The sequence below is a fragment of the Marmota flaviventris genome, chromosome 13, assembly GCF_047511675.1.
Source record: "Marmota flaviventris isolate mMarFla1 chromosome 13, mMarFla1.hap1, whole genome shotgun sequence".
NCBI classification, from domain to species: domain Eukaryota; kingdom Metazoa; phylum Chordata; class Mammalia; order Rodentia; family Sciuridae; genus Marmota; species Marmota flaviventris.
In genome coordinates, this window is record NC_092510.1 from 25,458,267 (window position 1) to 25,481,450 (window position 23,184).

The 23,184-nt window shown below is 38.6% G+C and overlaps 1 protein-coding gene across 6 annotated transcripts in view; it reads right to left on the minus strand.

Annotated features, from left to right (window-relative positions):
* The window catches only part of Tle4 (TLE family member 4, transcriptional corepressor), a 137,662-nt gene extending 115,368 nt beyond the window's left edge, over positions 1–22,294 (minus strand). For 4 of the 6 annotated variants that reach the window (XM_027951342.3, XM_027951341.3, XM_027951338.3 and 1 more), the window contains exons 1-4: positions 21,433–22,294; positions 20,496–20,593; positions 19,332–19,395; positions 18,171–18,215 (exon numbers count right to left, since the gene is read on the minus strand). In XM_027951342.3, the coding sequence (XP_027807143.1) occupies positions 18,171–18,215; positions 19,332–19,395; positions 20,496–20,593; positions 21,433–21,477 (252 nt within the window). In that variant the 5' untranslated portion in view covers positions 21,478–22,294. Of the gene's footprint in view, positions 1–18,170; positions 18,216–19,331; positions 19,396–20,495; positions 20,594–21,432 lie in introns of those variants that run through there. The other 2 variants (XM_071600545.1, XM_027951346.3) reach the window with 1 other exon arrangement.
* Between the last annotated feature and the right edge of the window lie 890 nt (positions 22,295–23,184).

Genomic DNA, 23,184 nt, shown 5'->3' on the forward strand with positions numbered 1-23,184 from the left:
AGAGTAAATTGTTATGAAGTCACCATGATGACATAGATAGCTAAAGAGAAGTAAACATGTGTAGGAATAACAGGGAACAAATTCCAGAAGACCTTATGATTGGCTGGGTATAGCTAATGAAGGAGACATGTGGGCAATAATCACTTGCCTCCCCCTGCATGTTTCCTAACTTGAAAAACTGGATGGATAGAGCTAGCATTTCCTCAGATAGCTCTCTGGACCTCAAGCAAGCTTGCAGGGGAGGATGTCAATTTTAGAACCGGTTGAATTTAAGTACCTATGAGAATAGTCTCAGAGAGGTCTGGGTTATTTGAGAGAGAGAGAGAGAGAGAGAGAAAGAGAGAGAGAGAGAGAGAGAGAGAGAGAGAGAGAGAGAGAGAGAGAGAGATTGAGATTAACCTACTTAACAGAATAGATGAGACCACCTAAACAAAAGGGTAAAATGGATGTAGAGGGTAGAGCCATTCTGGGAATACTGGCAGGATTTTCAGGTACGAAGAAAAGCCCCTAAAAATGACCCTATAGAAGAGAAAGAGAGAGAAGGAGGCAAAGGCTGTAGACAAGAGACAGATATGGGGACACACAGACTCTAGCATAAGGATAAGCATGGTGACCATAGTCACAGCAAAGGAGATACTCTGCACAGGAAGGACCAGCAACATGTGGTGGCTTCACTAGATTTGTATAACTGAAGAGTAAGAAATTCATGATTCCAGAATGTGAAGCCTAGTTATGGCATGACCTACCATGCATTAAAATACTAAGTCATAGGCATATGGGTAAGGTTTGTTGTAGGAACAGTTTTGGAAAAGCATGGGAAGAATTCAGACTCAAGTGACCAACATTCTAAAAAACACATCTATTATGAATGATCCAACTATAGAATCCCAAATCCCAGAGTGACTGGCTAATTTCTAATCTAGTTGAGCAAAGACCTTAAACAACCTCTCCCCCAAATGATTCCAAACTCCATTTCTACAACCATGAAAAAAATGGAAATAGCCACAGTTCAAGTTTTCAGAAATATTTATGAGGAAAGACATATGAATAAAATCCCTTAAGGTAAGTAAGTAGTTCTGTTTTAAGACAGAACAGAGATTAGATACTGCTACAAATTGAGTGACTGTATTGTTAGGTATCGATTCAAGCTTAGGGCTTTTCCTATCGTTCAATTAAGAAAGCATCCCTCACTAATTTATACAGCAGAAGGGCTGCAGGGTCCAAGAGGTAGCTGGAGACAGATCCAAGGAGTAAAAGGATACTAGACTCAATGGTACAGTAACAGAGGACAGTGCCTCTTCATTGACTGGAAGGAGCAAGGTCACAGGCTAACCCCCCAGAAATTTGCTATTTCTCCACTTTCTTGCATTGTGACCCAGAAAAGACATTCTTGGTATTTATTTTTTGCTACTGGCAAAGATCTCTCTTCCTCTTTTCTTGGTATACAGATACTTGCTCTGGATACAATAAAATTTATATATAGGAGTAAAGAGTAAAGAATATCAGCAGGCTGGGGGAAGGAGGTAATTCAGGCTTAATTTTTAAGCTTCTCTGATAATACATATATTATGATCCTGAAATTAAAGACTACGGAATAAAACTTCTGTGAGACTTACTGAAATATATTCTTCCCATTCAGCAGATGGTGAAAAAAAAAAAGAAAAAGAAGAAAGACAAAAATTTTCTGAGAATTTAGAATTGCTTTAAGAAGAACTTAAATGGATTTTACATTAACCAAAGTACCAAGCGCAGTGCTTCTTTCAGCTTCCAACCTGTGAATCCCTGTCAACTGCCTTAAGTACGCTGCAACATGCCATATCACTTTGCTTTTTAAATTATTATTTTTGAGGTTACACTGTATGTTATGAACTTTAGTCAATTCCTAATTTGTAAGTAATCCTAATAAGCTTTTTGATTGATTACAAATTTTAAAACAGTGATACAGAAAGTTGCCATGCCCCAAACTGTTACCAAACAGCAAGAAGAAAATGGGCTTCTGCCAGGACATAAATCAACAACTGCTAGGTTTGGCTAGGTAGGTTTCCTAAATTTTGTTTTATAAAGGACACTGTCCATGAAGGATGTAATGTATTCATTTATATTATGCTACAAGCTCTTATCTCATCACCATTTATAAGCAATAGTTCACAGAGATGCACCAGTCCACCAACTACATTCTGAGTATAGTACAACTCCAATGCAGCACTCCTAAATCTCAAATCTATGATTTCTTACTACCTTAGACTCTAGATGATAGGTAAGTTCCCTCTAGGAAACAAAATTCTCCAACACAATCCTATGAAAAGGGCATTCCTTCGTCTCCTCCCTGGCTAATTTAGAAAAGTTAAATAATCAGTTATAAAACTATCAAGTGGGTGAATGAAAGCCTGGAAATTAATTCTTCAGATAATCCCATTTCAGTTTCCCACTAGGTCAGCACCATCTGCTAGTCTGAAGGGCTGTGCTGCAGCAAACAAAAATAAAGGACCACAAACTATAAATATTTCCTTATTTCTAAAAACCAAAAAATGACAGGGTTAAGAGAATGATATGGTAAACGTTACAGTTTAAGACATTAGTCTGAGCTTCTTTCACAACATAATATACTTCTAAAGTGGGAATTTTTATGATACAGAAGACAGAGACAAACCCACACAGTCATATGATTCTTGACAAAGGTGCCAAAAAACACACATTGGAGAAAAGACAGCCTTTTTAACAAATGGTGCTGGTACAACTGCAAGTTCAAAGCCAGCCTCAGCAAGTTAGCAAAGCCCTAAGCAACATAGTCAGACCCTGTCTCAAAATTTAAAAAATAATAAAAATGGGGTGGGGATGTAGCTCAGTGGTTGTGTGTCCCTGGGTTCAATCCCTAGTTTAAAAAAAAATTCAGAATATATAGAAAGCATAATAAACTACACCAAGGGGCTGGGGTTTGGGCTCAGCAGGAGAGCACTTGCCTAGCATGTGTGGGGCACTTGGTTCGATCCTCAGCACCACATAAAAATAAAATAAAATAAAAATAAAGGTATTGTGTCCAACTACAAGTAAAACAAAAATATTTTTTTTAAAAAAAACTATACCAAAAAAATAAAATAACCCAATTAACAAATAGGAAAATGAACTAAACAGAAGATTATCAAAAGAAATACAAATGGCCAGCAAATGCATAAAAAATTGTTCAACCTCATTAGCAATTAGGAAAACAAATCTAAACTACCCTGAGATTTCACCTCATACCAGTCAGAATGACAGTCATCAAGAATATAAATAATATATGTAAATCAACGGATGTGTAACTGATGTGATTCTGCAATCTGTGTATGGGGTGAAGGTGGGAGTTCATAACCCACTTGAATCAAAGTGTGGAATATGATATGTCAAGAAATTTGTAATGTTTTGAACAACCAACAATAAAAAATTAAAAAAAAATAAAAAATAAATTTTAAAAAAAAGAATATAAATAATAAAAAAATCCAGATAAAATGTCACGCGCAAAAGACAGGCTTTAGAAACAAACAAAAACCATTTGAATACTAGTGGTGCCAAAGACCAGCGATGGGTCTTTGAGAATGTAACTGGTCCACTCTGAGCCTCTGTACCCTCAGTTCTGGGATAATATGCAATGGGTTCACCTTCATGGAATAACGCCCCCACTGGGATCGGGTCTTTTTATTCCAGAAGGCCCTGTGGCTCAGGCCCATCCACCAGGCACAAAACACATTCAAGAATTGTTGCTTACTTTTGTCAAATGCTTTTTTAAAAATCTGTTTAGATTAAAATAAATAAATAAAAACATGTTTAGCGTGTATATAATTTTGAACCTTGGCTGAGTTATACTTTATATTCCCTATTTGAGATCACAGTATTCTTTTCAATAAAATTAATTTTTGAATATATAATAAAAAATATGGGAGAGAATGTGGAGAAAAAGGCACACTTTCACATTGTTGGTAGGAATGTAAATTAAATTAGTACAACTACTATGGAAATCAGTTATGAGGCTCCTCAAAAGACTAGGTGAGGGCCAGGCTTGGTGGCACATGCCTATAATCCCAGGGACTCAGGAGGCTGAGGCAGGAGGTCAGCAAGTTCAAAGCCAGCCTCTGCAAAAACAACTCAGTGAGACCCTGTCTCTAAATAAAATACAATAGGTCTGGGGATGTGGCTCAATGGTCAAGTGCCCCCGAGTTCAATCACCCGGTACCCACTCAGAAAAAGAAAATACTAGGCAAGGAACCACCATATGATCCAGCTATATAACTCCTTGGTATTTATCCTGAAGAATTAAAGATAAATATTTACTGCAGTGATACATGTATACCCCTTGTTTACAGCAACACAATTTACAATAGCCAAGCTATGGAACCAGCCTAGGTGTCCAACAATGGATGAATGGATAAAAAAAATGTGGCATATTGCTGGGTGTAGCTGGTGCCCACCTGTAATGCCAGTGGTTCTGGAGGCTGAAGCAGGAGGATTGCAAGTTAAAAGCTAGCCTCAGCAATTTAGTGAGGACCTGAACAACTTAAGGAAGCCCTATCTCAACATAAAAATGGGCTGGGGATGTGGCTTAGTGGTTAAACACCCCTAGGTTCAATCCCTGTTACTATTAAAAAAATATATTTATATACACAATGCAATTTTATTCAGCCCTAAAGAAAAATGAAATTATGGCATTTGCAGGAAAATGAATGAAACTAGAGATCATCATGTTAAGCAAAATAAAAGTCAAATTCAGAAACTTACAGTCTTTTTTCTCTCTTATGTGGAAGCTAGAAAGGAATAAGGAAAACAAAGGTAGGGGTGGATCTCCTAACAGAGAGATCAGTAGAAGAAAGGGACCAAAGGGTGGGAGGTGGAAAAGGAAGGGAGAAGTACTGGGAAGTGATACTGGCCAAATTATATTATTGTACTGTGTACATGTACACACATGTAAAACAAATTTCATCAACATGTAGAACTACAACGGACCAATAAATAATGTAGAAAAATAAACTGAGTTTTGCTTTAACTTGCATTTAATAAATTTCCTACAAATATTTGTATATTTATTAAATTTTCAGAAAAACTGCTCAGGTTCACTAATACTCAACCCTGCTGTGCATCAGAATCACTCTGAACCTTTTAGAAAAATTCCAATGCCCAAGTCCCCCGTTATGGGGCCCTGGAACCATCATTTTATAAAAAGCATTAATCCAGTCCTACCCATGCTGCTTTTATAGATGAGGAAATGAGACTCAGAAAAGTTAAAATAATTTCCCCAAAACAAGTTACTGATTGACTTAGGACTGGCTCCTAAAAAAATATTTAGAAGGAATGTGTTGTCCATAAAGAACTGAAGAAGCCATGATTATCAAAATACCTGAAACAATTTGAAAGTCTATGTTTTCATCTTTTTTATTACTTAAAAAGAAATAAAAACATGATATTTATGCATTATTCCTTTTAATCTTGACCAGTACTTCTTTTGATGAGGGGGGCATTATCTCCACCAGCCACAGCACTCAATGATGGAGACACAGCGAAGCTTCTGCCTTTGGCCTTTGCCTGGTCAGCATTTAGTATAGAGTGGCAGAACCATGGGTGATTCTTTTGCTTTCTAAAATGTCTTTAAATTATTAATTTTCTTAAATGTCACTTTTTTGAGAAAAAGTACTTAAAAAACACCTTTAAAGCCCTCAATATAACTTAAACTGAGAAGTCCAAGAACAAAGACAATTGTTGTGTCATGATTGTAAAAGTTTCCAAATGTGCAGAACTCATAATTAGTTTCCAGGGAAGGATACTTTTGCCACAAGCTCTGACCCTTTTGCTTGTTGATGATTATGTCATTACATTCAAATCGTCCATAAACTAGCACTAGATACATGAGGATATTGGTAGAAGGTGTGGGTAGAATGAAGGAAATTAAAAGCTGCGGTCAGACTTGAAAAAAAAACACCCTATAAAGCAACTTATGTTTCTGACAGTTGAAACAGACTGAATGACAGACAGTAAAACCACATTTCTGCATGTTTTCTTTTTTGGACTGGATATGTGGCTTTATGCCACCAAACAATATTTTGGTTTACCAAAATACACTCTATGGCCGTTATAATTTCATGTTTACTTAACATTCCTTACTATCACTGCTGTTCTCACTCAGCTACAGCAGCTTAAGACAAGTATCTAAAAGGATGAAGTTTTAAAATACAGAGTATGCCTCACATTAGGGGGAAAAAAAAAGAAGAAAATTAGCCATACACAAATAATTCACAATGACTAAAGCATCTATTGTAATTTTGGTGTTTAGCTCATCAGGGACATAATGAGCAAGAGAATTCATGATTTTGTTTGAAACACAGTAGTTTTTCAAGACATTTATAGACTCAGCCTCATGTTTACTTGAAATTTCTTAACACTAACCTATCTAGAATTGTTGGCAAAACCAAAAACAAGAGAAAGAAAAGATCGACTAAGGCACAGTTTCACTGGGTGATGAATAATTTAGAGGATTCTGTCCCTATCTTTATTTGTAAAAATCCTATAAAGAGCAAAAAGTAAAAATTAAAATCATTTACAAACTTCATTAAATCAATATAAAGGTAATGATGATAATCAAGCAAAATGATTCACAATCATTTTGTGATCATAATCAAGCAAAACTCATGCACTCATATAAGAATCGAATGCCTTCCTTAAATGAACAGTTCCTACAACCACTGCCCACAAAGAACTTCCTGGAAAAATATGTTATGCTCTGGGTATAGAATGTAAGTTCAGAGGTCATGTTGAAAAGAATCCTTAAAGTTCTTAGCAAGAGCACAGATCTTGCAGAAGAGATGAAAAGAAAGCCATGATATGAAGGTCAAAGGAGCAACAAATTCATTCATTCATTCCTCTTCCTTCTTTCACTCCTTCCTCCTCCGTAGGCACAGCACCCTGTCATAACTGAAACCAAGTTCTTCCCCATCCTTGCTGGTCTGGCTTCGGAGTCCTAGTTCTGAACCACTGGAATTCCTACATCATGATCACTTTAATATGGTATGTTTTGTCTTTGTTTTTTAAATATATCTAGATAGTCTGTTGATGCGCTCTGTACACAATGAAACTTCAATATTACAATGGTCTCATTTGGATATGATTTTATTTTATTTGGGTAAACAAGTGCTCTAGATTAGTAGACTCATCAGTTCATATTTTACCACACATTCTACTAGTGTTTGTCTGATGATCACAGCCCTAAAGATGTGGCTGTTAACTTCAACAAATGGATAATCAGATGCCTTCCTCAAAAAGGTTATAAACTAAAGAAATTAATATATCTAAAGCATTCCATGTTATCACCTGGTACCTGCTAGTAACTCATTAGATCTTAACAGTTATTAATATCACTAATATTAACCCAAGATATACACATGGAAAATTTGTAACTATACAGAGTTTCTAATAAGCTCTCACCCTAGAAAAAAACTGGGAAGATGTGGCTGTAACTTCAACAAATGGACAACCAAAGACACCACAGCAGATAGTTCTAGGATGTTAAACATTAGTAACATTAAGACAATTTTAGCTGTGTAAAAGTCTAAAACTGCTCAAAGTGATGTTCTACCTAAACAGAAAAAAAAAAAAAATTACACTTTCTCTTAAATAACATAATATTAAACCTTAACTTGCTGAAATGGCATGTCTCTCATGCCAAACAATGAAATTAGGGATAGATCTTTTGTTAAAACTGATCATTTTTAAATCATATGAGAGAGTTGAAAGTTACCTTAGAAATAAGTCATTGGCAATGAATATAAACCTATATTTTAAAATGGCTAATCACCAGTTCAAGGGCCTGTGGCAGAACTGGGATAAGATCTTCCAACCTGTGAATACCCCATCTAGTCTTCCTGGTCATAATAAAGTCAAGTCCTCCCTAAGAGTCTTCCCAAAGAAAACTTATATAGAGGTAACTGACACTCAAGAATTATGGATACTGTAGAATATACAATAAAATGAAAACAACAATCATTCCTTTAACTTTTCTTCATTCATTCATTCCCTCTAATATGTTCCAGGTACTAGGGGTACAGCAATGAATAAAACACATTCTTCCTTTTTGGAGCTTCTACTTCATGGAAAGAATAGATTTCTTCAGGTCTTGATAAGTAAGGTCAAGATGTTTAATCTTGTTTATGACAAACTCATTATAAACTAAGTTGAAGTCTAGACCTTCTCTAAGAATTACTAGTGGGACAAGGCAAGAAAGCCCTGAGGATTTGAGATGTCAAGCCCATTTCAAGCATACAGATATCCTAAGTGTCATGAGGTAAACCCTAGCTAGAGAAACTGACATCTACCTACATTGAATTCCGGAAGGATAACTAATCCCAGGGGCTAATTACACAACAGGTAATAAACGACTACATATTCCCTCTGCACACACATCTTTAGAAGAAAACTATTGCATCACATTATAACATACAATTTCAAAAGCTATATAATACACGACAAAGTACATAAACTGGTCACTTTAAAGAAAGCACTGTTATTACAATTTATCTTGGATATATTTATATTACATGTTTTACAATAACCTCTCTAGTTCTGCATCAACTTTATTTAGCCTGAATACCGGCCCTAAAAGAACTGGTGAATTCTGAATCATCTACTAATTAACTGTGGAACTTTTGTCACATAATATCTGAGTCTCATTTTATTGATTCATAAGATAGGGATGCTTTACTGACATTATTGAAGCATAAGTGAAAAGTGAATATGAAAGTACTTTCTTAAAATAAAAATTTCTTAATAAATATACATTTCTACTTCTAGCTCCATTAGGCAATTATGGATTTAAAAATCTCAAAGTTGTAAAAGAAACTTTCTGAGACTAAAAAGAAAGGACAAGTCTTAATTCTGGTTCACTATCATGTTAGATCAAAATAGTCTAAAAGCAATAAGCATTCACTGATACTCAAATTTTAAGCTATGAAAAGTAAGGCCCTGATAAGTTAAGGTGCTTTTCATCTCATGTCACTGGTTATTAGCAAGGCCAGAATTATAATCTGAGGCTCCTTACTTGGTCAAGTACTTCGGGGAAGGCAGTATAGTATTACAAACAGAATTTGGAATTAGGCAGGTGCATTTATCACACCAGCATTCTGACCTTGAATCAAATCCAGGATCTATTTAACTGACTGATCTCAAAACAAGTTATTTAAGCTCTCTGTACCTCAGCCTCCTCATATGTAAAATGGAAATAAATAATAACAATGCTGTAATTTCATAATCATGTTGTGAGAATAAGTAAACTATTACCTGCACAATAAGCTCTCTAAAACTGCTTAATATTATGACTTTCTTCAACAACACAAGGCCATCTCTACTAATGAAAAAGCTATGGTATCTTCAAAGTTCCTTGTCCCTTTAAAAGAACTAGAAGCTTGCATTTTACTGATTTGGAAGTTAGCTAAACACACCACAGTATAGTTAAGATCAAAATCTCCCCACAATCTTTCAAACTACGTGTACACAGACCTATTAATAGCAAAGAATTCTTCAGAATTCTGACTAGTGATAAAAATGATGTTCAAACTGAATTTATTAAACTCAGTTAGGAAAGATTTATATTTTTATCTTTAAAAAGGCAGACTCAGCATGCCAAAATATATATATATTCTACTTTAACTATCCTAACTCATTCCTGAAAGATACCCAAGTTCAGTTGCTTTTACTTCCTATTTTCCCATGTCATTTTCCACAAATTTACCCAGTAGGTAACACATGCCTCAGTATACTTAAAGGTTTAGCACTGGTTTTCTATCCTGCAACTTCAATACAACCTTGAAAACATTAAATCACAGATTTTTTTGCCTCGCTCTGCATGAATCCAAATATTCCCTTATTCACCAAATATTTCATGAGTGCCAAGACCTAACTTTGTGACAGTTTTCAGCACCAGTAAAGCCAAAAACAATAATAAAAACCCCTATTTCTTATGACGCTCCATTCTAGCTGGAGAGGGGAGACAGGCAATAATAAATTAGTATATATCTAGAATAGTATGTTTAAGTAGTACATTTTAGGAATGAGGGAGCAGACAGTTTTATTAAATGCTTTGCTAAAAGTGGAACTTGGCTTTATATTTCAATTTGCAGATCCCAGACTCCTTTTGGACAGGGCACTGGCACTGGAGGGTAGAGTGAAGTAGAGGGAGGAGCTGTACTTCAAACACACACACACAGATCAGATCTCTCACTAGAGATGATAGTGTAATACCCTTGGACTGCCAGTAGCATTACCATGCTCCTCATGTTGCAGAAAGCTAAGAGCATCACAGAAACAAGTGCATTGTCTGCTGTTTGAACACAGCCACAGTCAGTGAAGGAAGCTATGGAAGGGAACACAAGAAATCTACTATTTCCTCTTCTGTCAGTGACTCTCACTATGTGACCTCCGGCATATTCACCAACCTAAGTGAACTGTGGTATCCCCGCCCACATGCTGATCCTCCCTGACCGTGACACTGGGCTAGTCTCTTAAGCCCTTAAGCCTCAGTGTCATCTGTTAAAGGAGGCCAGTGGAATGACACTGCTTGGCAAACTGTCGGGTACTTCACTGACAGAAGCTATTTAAATAAATACATGGATCCACGCTTGCTACCTGCTTTACAGGAACATCAAGAAGATTAAGGAGAACATATAAAATACTTTAAGCTCTCTGTAAAGAAAGAGTGTTACAGAGTACTCATGCTTATAATTTCTACTATCACTATTCTTCCTAGTTATATTTCCTTGCCTTTCCAAATTCTGTAACTAAGAGAATCCACAAACCTTCAGAAGCAGAATGCAGTTAAAAAAACAATAACAAATGAAACTTGATTACAATAAAGAAAAACAAGTCTGCTAAGAAATCAGAAAGCCAATATCCTTCTTCCTTCCCCTGACAGCTCTTTTGCCTAGGTTGCTGCAAAAAACAGGGCTCTGCAGATTCAAGTGCACCACAATCAGTCCAGGTCAGAGAAATAATCTGGTATCCACAAGAGAAGAAGTTATCCTTTCATTCTGTGAAATGTAGACAATGCTCTCCCCACAGTATAAATTTTGAAGTGTATGTGAGCAAAATCTTCAAAAAGGATGACAAGATAATATTACTCACCAGAGGACAGAGTACCTCATACATGTACTGGAGTATTATTCTTTGATGAGCCAGCTAAGAAAATCCACACCTTGTCTGTTTATGTCCCTGGACAGAGGAAAGGTTACATACTGCACCTTTTTGAGGTTAAGTTTTGGCTCACTGATACAGAGATGGCAAGTGCCTGGCACCAACACTGGGTCAATTCCAATGAAAACAGAGAGGATATATAGATTTGTAGTGACAAATGCCAGCTATTCCCCTTTACAGAAAGAAAGCAACTACCACTGACCATTGTTAATACAGCAAAATCAGAACAGCTCTAACTTTCACTTTGACTTAAACTTCTGAGGCCCTTCCCCCACAACGTAATAATTTTGTAAACTGTTTACAGTGTACTTACTTCAGACAAATCATAAACCTTGCAAACTGTCATTATCAGAGTACTCAGTTGCCTACGCTGAAATATATAGCCTGCTGCTTCTCACAGATTGCAACAATAACTTACCTTTTTTAAGACCACTAGATTAAGTCACCACTGCCAGATAACTGCAATTTGTTTCAACAGTGTGGGAAAGAATCGAGGAAAGTATGTTCTAGAAATCACATGTCTTTCACTCTCTTTCAAGCCACTAAATAACTCTATTGCTGTCCAGAAATGACAAACCAGATTATCAAATAACATCAAAGACATTAAAAATTTCCTCATTAAAAACAAATAGGGGCTAGAGTTATAGCTCTTCAGTAAAGTGCTTGCCTAGCATGTGTGAGGCACTGGGTTAGATTCTCAACACCACATATAAATAAGTAAATAAAATAAAGGATTATCAACAACTAAAAAGTATTAAAAAAAAAAGGGCACAAATAACTTCCAAATGCACATTTCTAACACTAAATTCCCAACTGGCTTCCTTGACTTGGTACATAGTGCAAAGAGAGAAAAAAAGTAAAATTCTAGGAAAGAGTAAATGAAAAAACATGAAAAATAATGGTCCTGTACTATTACCTTCCTCAAGGCTACAGAAACATTTCCTAAAGATGCAGCTCTGTCTTTAGTCCATCAGTCCAAACTACTCAGAGCAATATTACCTACTAAGATACAAAGAACTTACCTATCAAAATGATAAATAATATGTAGCAGGGATTGAGGGGCGTTAGAAGGAAATATTCCTTGTTTAAATGCTGCAAAGAAATTCTTTTGACATTACAAGCAAAACATCTGCCTTCATTTAAAAGTTTGAGTTGTGATTTCCTGCATCTATGAACTTCTTTCTGAACTACAAAGAGGCCACAAAACATCACATTTTCCCCTCCCAGCTTCTCCTTTCAAAACCCACAAGATGATGATTAACAAACAGCCCCTTGTCTTTAGGCATAGTCTTAGAAACCACAAGGAAAAGATAAAAGTTAAATAGAAGAACAAGTTTGTAAACAAATGAGAAATAGGTTGCCTAGGGAGGAAACAAACTGTTTTGATAACTAAGCAGCCCTCTTAGCCCACATGTGGGAAAGAGTAAAAGCCACCCTCCCCTTTCAACCACTGAGAGCAGCCTTCTAGTCCTAGACTCCAGGCCTTACAGAAAATCCCCCTCACTCAGGGGTGCTGGGTATAAGCCCCAAATTCTGGGGCTCAAGGATAAACTGAGAGGTTATCCCAGCCCCCCAGGGCTTCCTCATTCCAGGAACGAGTTGGGGTCTAAATTTATACTTCATGGGTGACATCTCCCAAGAGACAACCTCCCAGGTAAATTCATCGGAGTCCTAAATCTACTACCCATTAACTATATCACCTTTTACAAATCTGACCCTGTTTAATCACCTTTTGATGGGACATAATCCCTTTCTTAGGGTCACTGTAAGAAGTAAAAGAAAGAATTTTGGCACTATGCCCAGATCCATGGCGAGCACATGCCAGATATATAATAAATGTTCCCTTCCACTGGAAGAAAACTCTAATTCTACTCAATAATCACTGCTTTAAGTTAAAAATCGACAGATATTCTCCTATAATACCCCTAAGAAAGACATTAAGAATCTAATATGTGAAAAGGGGAAATACACAGTACTCAGAAAATACTTCCCATTAACATATATACACACTCTGGTAGGTTGCATTTCCTCCTCTCGATCTGCTTCTCTTTCAGGGCCTGTGACAACTAATAAGACAGCTCACTGGGTCTTGCCGAGAGCTACCACCTAATGCTAGACCCTGTGACAGTTTGGGGACAGATATTATTTAAAATCCACATACATCTAGTGAAGAAAGTGAAGTTTGTCCCCTAACCTAAAATAACCAAATGAGAGGTAAGAGGGAAAAAATACCACCGAAAACTTCCATTTGTTTAATATTAATTGTGGAATATTATTAGAGGATAAGTAGTGTTTTGACTGGTGACTTTAAATCTTAAAAAAAAAAAAACCATATCAAACACACAAACTCAGCTTCTAACTTTTTATAGAATCTATACATTCATCAAAATTTCACTTATCTTTTTGAGATTTGTGCAATCCAGTGGTATCCACCACTGTTCAGCCCCTCTAGATTATTCTGTTTATACAACAAAGCAAAATTAAGATAGCAAAACTTTCACTGGTTTGTGGGTTACTTTCAGTAGAAGAATCCACATTTGATAATAGTCCCCTTTCATTAATATACAAGAATTCAAACACATCCATTTCTGAAAAGAAAATCACCATGTAAAAAACCGTTTTTGCCTGTATACTCTTAACACCTGCTTTTCCGTGTACTCTTCCAAGACAAGACATGTGCAAGAAGTTGGTAATGCTCCCCTCAAAAAAATTATCTTAAGGAAAAATCTGGTCTAAATCGAACTTTAAATGAATTGACTTCCACTGCAAGCACTGCCCCCAAATAAATTTACTGCATCCTAGAATCAAGTACACTCAAGGCTAGAATGTCATGCCAGTCATATATTACTTAAACCTCAATAAGTCTCTTATTTTCCAAATCCTCAGCTGCTTTCTAAAATAGTTCACTAAAAAGCACCAACCTAATTAACAACAGCTTCCTCTGCAACAGTGGCCTTGATTTCACTTATTTACACATTATCTGCAGCCTCCTTTTGGCCAATCCAGTCTATTCTCTGTACCATGCCGAGCCTTTTATCTGCCCTGGACAGCATTTTCTCCAGCAGATGAAGTAGATGCCGATTGATTTGCTGTCGAGCATGGTAAATTAATAGCAACAAATTGCTGAGGGCCCGTCTCGCTGCTCCACCATGCTTCGGCAGTTTTGCTTTATTTGCTCCATGATGGGCAGCAGTCGGCCTCTTCAAGTCAATTTCTTCTTAACAACCTGCAATACTTTTCAATGGTGAAAATAGAGCTGTTCCTTGTAAGTCAGAAATCAATATCCTATTGCCCTTAGAAAATGCTAAACAAGCAGTATTGGCAATCCACTTGGTACTAGAGGGTATCAGATATAATGCAAATCCATACTGCTTCCCTCCTTGTAGTTATTACAGTTTGCTAAAAGGTTCCTAATGTCATTTATCATCATTTACCATCGACCAAAGAGGCTATGATTATGATATCCTATCAGCTGGCAAGGCCCTTTCATTTCTATTCAATTAATATTTTAGCAGCACTCAAATGGTTGTGGCCCGTCTTGTAATAAAATTTACATGGCCTGGAGTGAAACAGGAGTTTTCCTGCTTTGATTTTAAATAAATAATACACACAAACACACAGACTACATACACATAAATATATATTTATATATAAATGTGTAGCACTCACTTTTAGATTCTAAGTGTTACAGATTTCTAAAATTTTCTAATGATTTCTAAAATTCATATACTAAACATAATAAAAACTTAGAAGCAAAGAGACCTCAGACTACAGAAAACCGGAGATACTCTCATTCTCAAATATGGCATGGTCATCTATTTAATTTCCATAAGTTGAATTCACATACCCATTGCTCCTAATCTATATCCAATATTCACTTTTTAGAGTTGTAACCACTGCTGTCAGATTCCATTGGGGAGGACGTCTTTTAATTACAGGTGAAGGATGCAACAAGCAGCATTTAGTAATGTATCAAGTGCATGCATCACTCTGATCTGTCCATAGTGGCTGACCCATTTAGAAGCCACACTATATTTATAAAGAACAATCAGCAAGAGGTAGTAACAACTAAACCCTGTCTCATCCAAAACAAAAAACAAAACCCCACACTTAAGGGAAATCCTTAAGGAATAAAAGCCAATGTTCTTTCACTTTTTAAAAATTCCATTTTGAAGACATCATAATGAAACATGCCATTTTAACCATGTACTATTTATCATCTTCATTTTCACAATAGAACTTAAGACAGTGGTGAAGCATTAATTCCAATTATAGCTTAGAATACTTCACCCTAACTTTTCTGGTTGCTTTCCAGATTCATCTGTTCAGTTCTATCAATCCTACTAAAGATTACCAGAAATTAGATTCATATTTTATGCTCCAATTCCATGTCATGTCACTGAATTCCCCTTTAAAAAGAAAAAAATCCACTAATTCTACCAGACTAATGCTATTTACTCAGTTACCAAAATTTAAATTAATTATGTTCTCAAACATAATTGTTAAAAATTGGCAACATTATGCAGGCTTAATTAAGATTAAATCCAATTTACTAAATGTACTTTAATTGGTACTAATTACATTAGCTTTCATTTCAGAATGACAAATTCCCCATAGGTTTCACTTTATAGTTCTCTATCAGAATCAACACAGGGTGACTGATGATGAGCATCACACCAAAAGGGGAGGGAGGAGAATGTTTGCCCCTCTCCCCTTATCACTGTTTCATACTTTTCTTTTTATCAGTTTGCTAAGTCACAGAGTCATGACTCCATCACAACCATCATTTTCTGTTTTAGTGAAAATTTTCTCTAAAAATAAATAATCTGTGGCTGGCTGCAGCCATAAAGAACAGGAACGTTAACCAAAAAAATACACAAAGGTTTCAAATATCAGGGCCACCAATTACTAAGGTACTTCCAAGGACTCCTGGGACTCCTACTCTTGAACCCTTTGAGACATAAATCTAATAAGTGAATAAGCCTAACCCGATCTTGAGAACGGTCCCAATTATGCCGCAGGGCAACTTCCCTGCATTATTGCTGCTTTCCATTACAAGGGTATCCAGTGAGTGCATCTGGAAGAGAGGCTAAGAGGAACTAAGACTGTCTGCCTAGGAAAACAAATAAAGACAGATATGCCTCTGTGCTTAAGGGGAGAAAGAAAGAAAATATAATAAGTAGGTGGTTTGCAGGGCTGTCTGTATTTCATAATGTGATAAACTGCCCTCAGGATTCTTGATATGATTGAATTTAAAAGCAAGAGAAAAAAAGGGAAAATGTTCTCTTCTCAATTTTAAATGGATAGCGTTTGAGGCCAGCTGGACAAGAAGATGACAGAATTATAGAGGTATAAAATGTGTAAAATTAAGGGATCTCACAAACCCACCAACAGCAAAAAGAAATACATACATATAGAAATACAAGCTATGTGCTCTTCAGAAACAAAAGTGGTACAAGGGGATCTGAAAACTAAGTGGTTAGGGTAAACAAGGTACAGAAGGAGAAATAAAGGGACATTAGTCTGGTTTGATCTTTAATTAATCCTGGGAGGAGGGGGTGGACTGAGGAACACCACCATCACCAACAAAAAAGACATGTACAAGATCCAAACCTTAAATGCATGATTAACAAACAATATCTCTCATGTAATTTATTCCTGTGAAGTAGAGCTAAGTTCATCCATAAGCTTGAATGGATTTTGTTTAAGCAGGAAATATTTATATTACTAATCTAAACAAAAATGGTAAAGATGTCAAAATAAGAATTTAACACCTGGAAAACTATATTATAATGCTAATATTGGCATAACCAAATAGCAAAGTAAAAGAGTATCCGAAATAAAGTCCCCAGTGTAAGTAATATCACATTTTTTCCTCAATTTTTTGTTTTCAAATACTATGATTGCCTATACTGTCTATCAGTCATCTTTTAAAGATCCACTAAGTGATATATGGTCATTTCATCATTTCTAAACTTAGAAGGTAATGAAAATCACCTTGACCATAAATAAGAAAGACCATGAACTTTTCTCTTGTCTTTTTCTCAGCAGGCAAACATATACACACCTATTCTGAAATGGTTAATGAGACCTGAAGAAGTTTCACTAGCAGACCACTAAAAATAAATACTTTCCTAAAGGAATTACAACTCCCACATGATATACACATATACAGACACGTATACATACATATACATACACACACACACACACAGTATCGTTTGTCTAGAAAATGTAAACCATTTATTTCATTTGCTCTCCTGCAAAAAGAAAAAAAAAAAAAGCCTATTTGAGTCACATTATTTCAATGATTTCAACTAATCATAAACTCCCCCCACCCCAATCCTTTTTTGGCTGAACTAATTGCTAGATTTCAAGACCCAGTGTTGAACATTATCACATCCTCCTATCAAGCTCATTTACTCTGTACAAATTTGGAAGTAACGGTTACAGTTCCTGGTAAGACCCAACTAAGTAGCCTCAGGGGACCAATACAAGGATTTTACATCAATTTCTTTTGTAGTTCCACAGATTTCATTTTGACCCTCCCTGCTCACCCTGTATCTATTCTTTTACACCAAGCCAATGAAGACTATATATAATTTATAATTTTACTTTTCAATATTTTCAAAGAAAAGGTTTTCTATATGACATGTTTGCAATGACCAAAATACATAAAGCAAGTCTCTCAAAAGATAAAGATATATTTTAAAATTTAGCATCCAGACTTGAAAATGAACAAAGTTTAATCTGTATTCAGATTTTGTAAAGATATTTTAAATGCTTAAAATTAGGTTAATGCAGACGAAAGATGGGGAACCACTTGTGAAAAAATAATGTTTTCTCCAATACCCAGTCTTTTAAAATACAGGTAGCCACAACAATGTGCAGAAAACTACAAAACAAAATTTTGTTTCCAAAGTGCATCAGTATTACTCATTTAAAATGGTTATAAAGAAATAATAACTTACCTGTTTGTGCATTTCTATATTCAACCCATAGGACATTTCATAATACTGTCAAAGAAGGAAAAGCAATTAAATTTGTGCCTTTCATCAAATAATCTGCCTCGTGTTCAAAATGCCCCAAGTACGTTCAAAACAAACAACAAACATAAAAGCCTAATGTAACCAAAAGATCTCTAATTCTTATGCCAATAAGTCAAAGAGATGCCCAATTACTATCTTTAGCCTAATAAGCTAAAAGCCACCTTAAGACACAGACTCAAAGACAGAGACTCAAAACTAAAAAAAATTAATGTTCAAACACAGCATTCTTAGCAGCAATTATTTTATACATCATAAGCAGATGAATCAAAAAAAATCTGATAATTCAGTACCATACGACTAACTCCTAAGTACAGCAGAAATTTTGTCTTGTACAAACGCTGAATTGTTAGTAAAGGTACTATTACTGAAGGCTTGTTTCTCATTTTAAGGGTACTGCTCACATTCACACATTCAAAGCAAAAAGCTTGAGAGAAAATGAATTAATGCATCACTCTGGTGCCTTTTGGAACAATCTTAAAAATATGTTTCATGATACTTTTGTAAAAGCAGATCTAATTTTTCTGAACATGTATTGTAAACAGAAATTCTGGCAGAACAAATCAACACTTTTCAAACCAATATAACACTACAGAAATTGAAACATACACAAAAATGCACACGTAATAGTAACAAATAATGAGGCAAAAATTAGAGAATAGTTTCAGTGTCTAAGCCATCACTTTAAAAATAAAGCATTAAAATTTTATAAAAGTACATAGAAAAACTGGTTAAAATTGTTTGGAGCAAGAGCAATAAAACAACAAAGAAAACCACTAACAAAAACATTTTGCTTGCAACTGAACAAAACATAAATGAGGTTTTGTTTTGTTTTGTTTCAATTTGTAAAAACAAAGCACAGAAAATTATACCCTATGCAACTGAACTTTTTGAAAATTCAAATCAAAGCTGGTTGTCAAAAGCAAGCTCTAACATCCTAGAATTACAGGTTACTAATGTTCACATTCCCACAACCTCAACTACACTGGCAAGGCCACTGTGATCTATCCTGAAGCCTCTAGCAATTTCAACGTTTTTTGGTATCCCAAACTACTAGACACTTTGAATCTGTGATAGTTTTCTTACCATGACATAATGCCGCTGCATCTCAGTCTTCTCACTGGCCAGTTTCTCACACTCCAGCTTCAGACTGTTTGAGACATAGGAAAATCTAAGTACAGTGTAGAACTTAATTTATATCCTTCAAATCTAAATACACATTCTTTCCTCTAAATCCTCACCTACAAACACCAAATCAACAATCTTAAAAATCACCTCATTATGAAAGGGAGGAAAGAAAGGTTAGACTAGAACCAGCCTGAACATGTATGTCCCTTCAGTAAGGATCAAATGTGGGTTTTTCTTTTTGACTTTTTAAATAAGTTTTAAAGAAATAAACCCTCGAGTCAATTTATTTCTGGAACTTCATCCAGAATTCAATGTTCATTAAATTCAGTTAATAAAACAAGAACAAGGAAATAAATGTCAGTAATGACTACACATAAACACACAAATAATTCCTCCCAAATTTCACAAGTTTTCTTTAATGTTGTACGAAGAGATTAATGAAAATATGAATCAAGGAGTCTTATGAATGATGTCTTGTTTTTTCCCTCCAAAACACACAGACAAGTTGAATACCACCACCCAGGGGCAAAGTGTTGATCTGGTTCAGTGACTTGTTTTTAGTTCTTGAATTTATGAAATAAGAATTATGCATCATTAAAAAGCCAGCAAAAGAAATATGTCTCAAAGGCACTCTAGGTCTAATAATCGCCTCTAAGATGAAAACATTTTGTTCAGCATCAAAGTAATGAAATCGCTCACTTGCTCTTGGCTATTCGGTGGAATAGCAAAAAGAAGTAAGAAGGATTCAAGCCTAGAGTAATAAAGAACCAAGGAAGTCAAAAGGCCTCAGAATCTTCTCAACGTTCCATTCTCCTGGCTCCAACAAATCAATATGGAAAGTTTTGTCTCAGCATTTTCCAAGACTCCCCAGTTTGGATTGTTCTGCCTCCTTTTTTTTTTTTTTTTTTCAATGGAAGAAAAAAAGATATGCTTAATTTCTTTACACCTGCCTAAAGGAAAAAGGGCCTTGACATGCCCTTCTGCCCAGAGTGGGAAAAAATGATAATAATACCTTTGTGGAGGCCAAAAAAAAAAAGGAAGGAGGGTGTTTGTGTGTGTATGTGGGGGGTAGACGACAAGAGCTAAGCAAACAGGAGGATCAGCTAAAGTCAATATCGTTACCTGTGGTATTGAGCCTGTAAAAACTGAAACTCTTCCTTAATCCGATCACAGGATTCGGAAATTGTAAATTTAAAGGGTTGAGCAGGCTGATGCGGTGCCTAAAGAACAACAATAAAATATTTAATTAGCCCACATCACAGGCGAAGCAGAGATGGAGAAAACATTCCGAGCGGCGCTGGCAGGGGGTGGGGGTTAATCGCAAAGGCAGGCTGAACACGATCCAAAGTCTCCTCCCGCCCACTCTGGTCGCCCCCTCAGCCCGGCAGGGACTGGTTTCGGGGTAGCCCCCAACGCGGCGCGGCCACCCGCTCCCGTCAGGTCTGAGCCGGGCTCCCTTCCCTGGCCAACGGCGGGCGCCCGGGGGCCGGCGCGCCGCGCCCACTGCCTCCCCACCCGGAATCTAAACTGGCCCGTCGGGGGGACCCGCGCCATGGCGTCGGGCCGCGGTCAGTCGGGGGCAGCAAGGCTCAGCTGCCGCCCTCGCGGCTCATTCACTCGCCCCGGGGACCCGCGGCGCCAGGGGCCAGCGCCCCGCACTCCGGAGCCGCAGCCGGCCCAGCAGCGCCGCCGCCGAGGGCGCCCTCTCCGCCCAGGCGTGGAGTCGCGCCTCCTTCATAGCTGAACGCCCCCCTCCCCCCGCCCCCCGGAGTCGCGGCGCGGAGAAGGCAAACCGCTCCGCGCGGCTTCCAGGGGCTTCAAAGACAACAATAAGAAAATGGCCACAACTCAATTGCCTCTCTACACCCCTTCAAAGAGTGCCACCAAGCCGGGGAGGTTAGGGGTGGTGGCGGCCTGGTGGTAGGCGGGCGGCCCCGGGAGCCTAGTGCCCATTTCGGGCAGCTCTCCACGCCCCTCCGGCCAAAAGACACAACTCGGCGCGCAGGGGGGCGACGCGGGGAATCCCCCCGCGCACCCGCGCCCGGGCCGCCGCACTCACCGGGTGTCTGGTCTGCGGGTACATCTTGCTCAGGTCGCGAATCATCCAAACCGATTTAGTTGGCTGCGCTAGGCAGAGGCGCGCGGCTCATTGGCTTTAATGGCCCCGAGGAGGAGGCGGTGGTGGAGGTGGTGGTAGTGACGGCGGACGGCCGGGTCCGAGGGGAGGCTCGGGCGGTCCCGGTCCCCGCCGGGTCTCGCGTGACGCGGGCAGTAGGAACGCGCTGCGGCTGGGTGCCGGCGGCCGGGCCGCTCCGCATTCCCCGCGGGCGTCACTGGCCCGCCACGGGCATTGTCCGGCGCGCGTCTCCCGCGGCAACGCTCCGACGTTCGCTCCGCCGAGGCGCGCCCGCCGAGCCCGGCGCTGCGGCCGGGAAAGTGCGAGCTCCGCGCCCACCGCCCGCCGGCACCGCCGCCCGCTCGCTCTGCGTCCCACTCCAAACTTTTTTTTATTTGTCTTTTAATTGGCTGTTATTCCTCCGAATGAATGATCTCTCTTCTTCCCTAAAAGCAAACACAAACTCCTTTGGTTCGGAAGAGGTCTCGGCGGTGCTTTTTTGGTTTCTCTGGAGATTTTTTCAGTTCAGAACAACGATCTTTTAAAAGGCACCTTTTAGCTTCTTTTACCACATCTCATTTCCTTATTTTTCTTCCTTCCTGTTTTCTTGTCTTTTTTTTTTAACCCCAAATTGAAGGGGATTATAAAAATAAAGAGTGAAACGCTTGCGGCTTTTTAAAAAAATTCTCTCCTTTCAAACTCTGCGAACACCACCTCAAAATAATATACAAGTGTGTAAGAGAGGGGGTAGAAAGCAGCCAACAGCCCAAACACCCGCTCAGAACAGCTCTAACAACACGCTCTGTGTAGGTGACTTCTTTGACCAAATTTAGCAGCAGCTAATCATTAACATTCTGATACATATTCACAACCTTCCGCGGAGGGACCGCGAAGCATCCCGGGAGATGTAGTCCGCCCCGAGCGACCGTGGCTGAATAGCCCGCCAGATTGACTACAATCACCGGCCGGCCAAGCGACTGCTCTGGGGCGCTTTCCAAGCGCCCCGCCCTCCCCGGGCACGGTAGGCGTCTTCAGCAACCAATCAGAGATGGCTGAACATTAATCGCCGTTCTGTGTTACTGCCCATCATTTCACTGCTGACAAATGGTAAGCCAGGGAGGAGGAGCCAACCGTCCTGTAACCCACGTGGGGGTCGAGCGTCGCGGGTCGCTCTAACCAATGAACGAAAAGAGATGGAGTTGGCGGAGGCAGGGAGGAGACGGACCGCCCAAGGCGGAGCTTCGCCTTGGCTGACGTTCCTTAGCGCGAGCGTTCGAACCGGGGAAACATTTGTTCAGCTGTCAATCAAAGTAACGTGGGGCCGGGAGTAGCAGCCGCGGCTGCCGTTGCTGCTGCCCTGGCTGCATCTTCAGAACTAGGTGTTGGTGGCGGTGGTGGCGGCAAAATAAAGAAGGTGGAGGGGCGGTGAGACTGGTGGCTGGTCAGAAGACCTTCCAGTCTCATCCTCCCACCAACCCAACCCAAACACCCTCGGCCCCTCGCTCCGCGCCCGCTCCAGGAAGGTAGACTAATTAGGGTCCAATGTCTTCTTAAAGAGACAAGCTCGGCCTTGTGTAACGCGCCGAAACCCCTGTTGAGACAAGAGAGGGAGGATCACGCTGATCCCACTTCGTTCGGTTCACATCAATTTTACGCGCCGCTGGAGCCGGCATAATTTTCCGTGTGAACGCGGAC